General features: G+C 54.0%; 1 protein-coding gene across 1 annotated transcript; it reads left to right on the forward strand.

The window, feature by feature from the left end:
- The first annotated feature begins 2,708 nt into the window (after positions 1–2,708).
- LOC143383741 (sialic acid-binding Ig-like lectin 14) lies at positions 2,709–6,396 on the forward strand. The gene is made up of 8 exons (XM_076838639.2): positions 2,709–2,745; positions 2,814–3,197; positions 3,416–3,694; positions 4,004–4,054; positions 5,363–5,623; positions 5,724–5,859; positions 5,991–6,057; positions 6,253–6,396. Exons 1-7 carry the CDS (start codon positions 2,709–2,711, stop codon positions 6,019–6,021), a joined length of 1,179 nt encoding a protein of 392 aa, XP_076694754.2. The 3' UTR covers positions 6,022–6,057; positions 6,253–6,396.
- The last annotated feature ends 439 nt before the right edge of the window (positions 6,397–6,835 follow it).

Here is a 6,835-nt window from a genome sequence, read left to right on the forward strand (position 1 = left end):
CACCATGGTTTTGTTAGGTAAGCCTCTAAGTGCTTAGATATGTTCTACTTTTATCATAATTTTTGATATGTTAAGTAAATTGAGGCCCAAAATAATCATTTTTTTGCATTTTATTTATTTATTTTACAGTAGAATGCATTTTGACACATTGCACACAAATGCAGCACACCTTCTCATTCCTCTGGATGTCCATGGTGCAGAGCCACCCCAGTAGTGTGATCATACATGTATAGGGGTAGTAATGTCTGTCGCATTCTACTGTCCCTCCCACCCCCACAGTCTAACCCCTCCTCTCATTCCCCTCTGCACAAACCCAAGTTCCTTCCTTCTTCCCTAACCCTCTCCCCACTATGGATCAGCATCCACTCATCAGAGAGAACATTCGCCTTTTGGGTTTGGGGGATTGACTTAGCATGATATTCTCTAATTCCATCCATTTACCTGCAAAGAGGCACAATATAATCTTTTTAAAAAAAATTTGTTTGTAGTTGAGTATCAATGGAGTGCCTTCATTTTTGTTATTGTTGTTGTTGTTTATTGTATGTGCTGCTAAGGATCAAACCAAGGGCCTCACACACACTAGCCAAGCGCTTTGCCACTGAGCTACAGCCCCAGCCCCACAATATAATCTTAAAGATCTCTTTTCTGTTTTTTTGAGAGCCAACAGCAGTTCCTGAGCTGGGCAGCTCCAAAGCAAATGCTTTGGGGACTCCACGGAGGGAATGCAAGGGGCTGGCATCTGGGGGACAGACACAGAAGACAGCAAACGTCCCTGAGGCCACCGTTGTCCAGCTGATTTGTGGATCTATCAAAGGTCCCTTAATGAGTGTTGGCCAGCTCTGACCTTCTTCACAGCAAATAGCTCGGACTCTGCTTTGCAACCCCACATCAAGGGGGGCTCAGGTCAGTGACAGCCAGAGCTGGTTTCACTGGCTCGGGATCCCTCAGACCTGGTCCCCGTTTGTGGTTTCCTCCCACAGACACAACTGCCAACAGCAGCCTTCACAAGATCCCATCTCTGTTATTCCCGTGATACGGAAATACACTTCATTTCTGTAGTTGGACTGATCTCTGGCAGCTTTGCTGACTCCCCTCTTAAGCCCCAAGTTCATCTGTGTGCACTCTGGGGCTTTTCTGTCTGTGCAATCACATCCTTCATGAAGAAGGTCGTCTCCTGTCTTTCTGCATCTTCATGGGTGCCCTATGGTTGTACATAGTGATGGGATTCCTTGTTGTATATCCACTCATGCACACAAAACAACAATAAAATGAGGCCAACAGCACCCCAGCACTTCCCCGTCCCTCCTAACCTCCCCCGCCCCTTGGTCCCTTTCCTCTGCTCATCTCCCTATGGTTTTCATGAGATACACCCCAACTTTCTTTTCCTTTTTCCTCTCTAACTTTCACATATAAGGAAAAACATGTGACCTTGACCTCCTGGGTTTGGCTTACTTTGCTTAACATTAACACCGTCTCTAGTTCCATCCATTTTCCTGCAAATGACATAATTTCACTCTTCTTTATGGCTGACTAGCACTCCACTGTGTGTATATAGCCATATTTTCTTACCATTCACCCATTAATGGACACCTAGGCTGCCTGGCTGGTTCCATAGTGTGGCTTTTGTGACTTGTGCTGCTATAAACATGGGAGTGCATGTATTGCTGTAGTTAAGATGACAAATTCCTCAGGATAAAAACCAAGGAGTGGCCTAGCTGGGTCATATGGTGGGTCCATGCCTAGTCTTTGGAGGAAACTCCATACTGATTTCCACTGAGACAGCAAAAGTCTTCCTTTCATCCACATCCTCTCCAGCATTTATTATTGTTAGAATTCCTGATGACTGCCACTCTGACTGGTGTGTATGAAGTCTCAGTGTGGTTTTCATTTTTTTCTATTCTCAATTCTTATATCTTTTACTTATTTTCATGCCTTATGACCTGATGCTGCTGTTCCATTTGGCGTGATGTTTGCTGAAGACACCTTTTAACTTGTCGGAGGAAATTGCTCTTGTTCCCAGCTGGCTCTAAGTTATCATGAAGGCCTTTGAAATTTCCAGTGTTGATCTTTTTATCTCTTCAGATTTAATGAGCTAAGGGTCATATGAAAACAGAAGCCACACTATGAGAGAGATTGTGTGTCTAGGTGTGTCTGTGTGTGTGTGTGTGTGTGTGTGTGTAAAACTGAAGATTGCCTCCAGGGGCACTTAACCACTGAGACGCAGCCCCAGCCCTTTCTATTTTTTTATTTTGAGGCAGGGAGTCACTAAATTGCTGAGAGTTATATTAAGTTGGTGAAGCTGGCCTTGAACTTGTGACTTGTGATCCTCCTGCCTCAGCCTCCCTCTTCACTGGGATTACAGGAGTGTGCCACTGTGTTCAGCTGTCCTTCCTCTTTCCCATTTGCATCCACCCCTTGATGATCTACTGCTGATTTACACCATTTTGTAAGAGAAGCACTTTCAGCTTCCTGTCTGGACAAGACCTCACCCTCTGGGGACCTCAGCTCATCCCTGAGGCAACTGTCGGCTTGGGGAGGCAGCTGGTTCCCAGCCCCACCTCAGCACCAGCAGCGCAAGGCACTGAGTTCCCCTTTGGAGGGTGACCACAGCTGTCACTCACCACTGGCTTCCTGCCAGGGCTTCCTCTGTCCTGCCCCACCCCAGCTTCAGAGGACCCTGGACTGGCTCCGGCCCTGGCACATGCAGGATGCTGCCCCTGCTGCTGCTGCCCCTGCTCTGGGCAGGTGAGTGGGCTGAGGGAGGGGCGGCCAGGACGGGGGCAGGGCTGAGCTGAGCCTCTGTGTCCCCCCAGGGTCCCTGCAGGAAGATGCGGGGTACAAGCTCCAGCTGCAGGAGGCGGTGACAGTGCAGGCTGGCCTGTGTGCCCTGGTGCCCTGCTCCTTCTCCTACCCCTGGAGTGGGTGGAGCCCCCCCAGCAAGCTCTACATCTACTGGATCCGGGAAGGGGACAGGACATACTATGATGGTCCTGTGGCCACAAACAACCCATACATGGACGTCAGAACAGAATACAGGAATCGATTCCATCTCCCTGGGGACGTCAGGGACAACAACTGCTCTCTGCTCATCAGAGACGCCAAGAAGAAGGACACAGGAAGCTACTTCCTGATGGCAGATACAGGACGGAGTACAAGATATATTTACAGAAATAAGAAACTGACTCTGCAGGTGACAGGTAGGCGGGGCCCAGGATGGTACCCAGGTAGTGAAGACCCCTGGATTAGAACAGGGTCAGGACTTTAGAGCTGTCCCTGCTCTGGTCTTGGGGCCAGGGTGCTCAGAGGTGGTACGGGACCCAGGGCCAGCTGGGACCCTGAGGCTCCAGTCACTCTCAGCGTCCCCCTGGGTGTCCCCTCTCTCTGGGGCCCAGGCATCTCGCTCTCTGCTCCTCAGCCCTCACAGAGAAGCCCGTCATCCACTCTCTGGAGCCTCTGGAGTCCGGCCGCCCCACAAACCTGAGCTGCCACCTGCCAGGGTCCTGTGAAGGGGGAAGGCCTCTCCAATTCTCCTGGACAGGGGCGGTCACTAGCTCCATGGCCCCCGGGGCCCTCCAGGCCTCAGTGCTCAGCCTCACCCCACGGCCCCAGGACCACGACACCAACCTCACCTGTCAGGTGAAACTGCAAGGATCTGCGGTGACCACGGAGAGAACCGTCCAGCTCAATGTGTCCTGTGAGTGCAGGAGGCCAGCGGGGTCCCCAGGGCATTGTGAGCAGGGTGTGCGTGTGAGTGTGTGTGTGTGTGAGTGTGTGTGTGTGTGTGTGTGTGTGAGTGTGTGTGTGTGTGTGTGTGTGTGTGTGTAGGAATGTAGAAGGATAAAGTCAGACAACTTTTTTGTGGAACTGAGCACTTGGAGTCCAGGTGGGGGGGTCAGAGGGACAGCACCCCCCTATCCCAGTGTCCATGGCCCCCTTGGGCACCTCCGTGGCCCACGCCCTTCCCGCTGCTCACTCTGAAGCAGGACCATGTCTTTCCTCCCAGATGCCCCTCAGAACCTCAGTGTCCGCATCCTCTTTGGAAACGGCACAGGTAGGAAAGCGCTGCCCCTCCTGGGCGGGGCTGGGAGGTCTCTGCAAGCCCAGGGCTCAAATCCCAGGGACGGGAACCTCCCTCCTGGGCCCTAGCGGGGGCCACCCCACACCCTCAGCAAGGTCTCCCATGGACACGCCCAGCAACGCATTTGGGAGTCCCTTTTCTCTTCTTTTCCATTTTATTCCTGATTGTGATAAAAAAAATGTACAAATCACCCTCCTGGCCACTTCTGTGAGTTGGCCTGGGCAGTGCAGCGGTCCATTCACAGGGTCATGCAATGAGTCTGCAGAGCCTTCCCCTTGCAGAACTGAGCCCTGAACAGACCCCTTCCCGCCACTGTGGCCTCTGCTCTCTGCCCCAGGCTGGTGCTGCGCCCTGCTCCGGCAGTCCTGTCCACCCCCTCTGATGCGCGGCACCTTTCCTCTTATTGGCTCCTCCGTCCCCAGGGCCTCAGTGCCCCTCTCCCCACTGCTCTGCCGGGACCTCTGTTTCTCTCTTTCTCTTTCTGGGTGATCTCATCTCTCCTCCCACCCTGCCCTGATGCCCCCCCCCCCCGCTCTCTGGCCAGCTCCTTCCCTGGTCCACGAGCTGCACACTTAGCTGACTCCAGTGGGTGCCTCCCCAGCACCCCTTCCCTTATCCAAGGGGTTATCTGCACATGCACCAAGTAAGTGCCTTTCCCCCAGCTGTGACCCTGCATCAGTGAGTTCAAGACCTTTCCTTCTGAAGTCACTCTCCTCCTCTCCTTCCCCTTGGCCAGATGCAGCCCAAGTCTTGTCCTCAAACCTAGACTCTACCTTCAGCCTCTTCCCAGCCTCCCTACCTCCTGTCCAACCTCTCCCATCCAGGCCCTGCCTGGTCCCTGCAGGATCTTCTGGTCCCAGTGCTGCTCCTGTCCTTTGCCTGTTCACAGCTCCCTTCAGCTCTGCAGAACCTCAGCACAAAGCCCGCGGCCTGCAGCCTGGCACAGAAGGCTCCAAAGTCCTGACCCTGCTGTGTCCCAGCCTTAGTGCTGCTTTGGGCAGCTGGTTCTCACCGCTTGGTTGCAGATGTGTACAGCTTCCTGGACCTCAGAGCTGGGTCAATTGCTGGCCCATGGCTCTCTGAGTCACCTCTCCCTGTTACTATGAGAGCCATCCTCCTCCATCCCGGCTCCGCCCACCTGTCCTTCTGACCACCTGGCCTGACCCCAGGCACCTCTATGAGGGATCCCTTCCTTGCCACATGGTCTTGTCTTTCTGCCTCTGCTCAGTGGGAGGAAGGAGGGAGCAATGGATCCGTCAGCTCCCTGCCTGCTGTGTCTCCCCCCAGCCCTGAAGGTCCCAAGTGGACCCACATCACTGCCCATCCTGGAGGGTGAGTCCCTGCACCTGGTCTGCATAGCGGACAGCAACCCGCCTGCCTTGCTGAGCTGGTCCTGCAAGACCAGAGCCCTAAGTCCCTCCCAGGTCTCAGTGTCTGGGGTCCTGGAGCTGCCCCTCCCGGGGGCTGAGGACGAAGGGGAATTTACCTGCCAGGTTCGACACCCGCTGGGCTCCCAGCACCTTTCCCTGAGCCTCTCTGTGCAGAGTGAGTAGCAGGGCAGGTGCTGGGGTGGCAGCCTGGCCAGGTGTTTGGGTGGGCGAGGGCTGAGGCCTGGGGACAGAATATTACCCCTCCCCTCTCCCAGGAAACTCCTCTTCCTGCCTGTGTGTTCCTGAGAAGCTGGAGTGCTCCTGGCCCCTGGTCCTCACCCTGGTCAGGGGGGCGGTCATGGGGGCTGGCTTCCTCCTCACCTATGGCCTCACCTGGATCTACTACACCAGGTGAGCTGGCCTAGCCCTCTCCAGGGAGCCGGGGAGGGGTCCCAGAGTTCTAGGAGGGCTGAGCTGTCCTGCCACCTGGAGCTAGAATTAAAGTGGCAGGCTCTGATCTGAGGCTCATGTTGGCTCTGCAGGTGTGCAGGTGCCCAGGGGAGCAGAGCCTAGAGGCCTGGCTGAGCCCCCTACCCAAGACAGAGTGAGGTATGGACACCCAGCCCAGATGGACCTCCCTGCCAGCTTCTCTCTGAAGACCCTGGGCTCAACCCTACTGACCACCTCTTTGCCTCCTGCCTGCCCATCTGCCTACCCCACCCATCCCTGCTGGTCTCACTCCACTGCCTGATTGTACCATCCTACCCCTTCTTTCCTGCCTTTCTCTTCCCTCTCCATCCCCAGCCCTGCAGAGGGAGTGAACTTGGCTCCCTGCCCCAAGACCAAGAACCTGCCATCTCAACACTTGAGTCTCTGGCCTCCCAACTTCCCGGTCAGCAGAGACAGGAATACACGTGGCGTCCTGAACCCAGCATTTCTTTTCCAGTTGAAGACCCTACCTCATTATAATTATTGTAAAATATTGTAGCATTTAACTATGAGTACACACTTATTAAACAATGCAACATAAAATCGATTTCCCTATTTACAATCTCTGCAGCAGTTTCTGGAACACAATTATGTCTGAACGTTTCATTCCATTTTGTGGGACGTATTTTAACTAAGGCTTGCTGTGCCTTTTCTTCCTTCCTTCCTCTCTTTATTTGTGCTGGGAATGGAACCAGGCGCCCCTACATGCTAAGCCTTGCTTCCCGGAGCTGACCCCGCCCTGCGTGTTCATTTTTTGATACATAAGGTCAGTTGAGTAAGACAAAGATCTGAAGAGCACCGTAGGCAGAAGTTCCCATGTGGGCACACCCTGACTCCACCACCCGGCGCAGCCTGCCCATGTCCAGCCCCCACCCTTCCATGGCTCTCTGGGCCCCTC

Source organism: Callospermophilus lateralis, chromosome 18 (assembly GCF_048772815.1).
Source record: "Callospermophilus lateralis isolate mCalLat2 chromosome 18, mCalLat2.hap1, whole genome shotgun sequence".
Classification (NCBI taxonomy): domain Eukaryota; kingdom Metazoa; phylum Chordata; class Mammalia; order Rodentia; family Sciuridae; genus Callospermophilus; species Callospermophilus lateralis.

Coding starts and splice junctions, on each gene's coding strand:
- LOC143383741 (XM_076838639.2), top strand. CDS start 2,709: ATGCTGCCCCTGCTGCTGCTGCCCCTGCTCTGGGCAG. Junction 4,055..5,362: donor CTTTGGAAACGGCACAGGTA/GGAAAGCGCTGC, acceptor TGTGTCTCCCCC/CAGCCCTGAAGGTCCCAAGT. Junction 5,624..5,723: donor CCTGAGCCTCTCTGTGCAGA/GTGAGTAGCAGG, acceptor CCCCTCTCCCAG/GAAACTCCTCTTCCTGCCTG.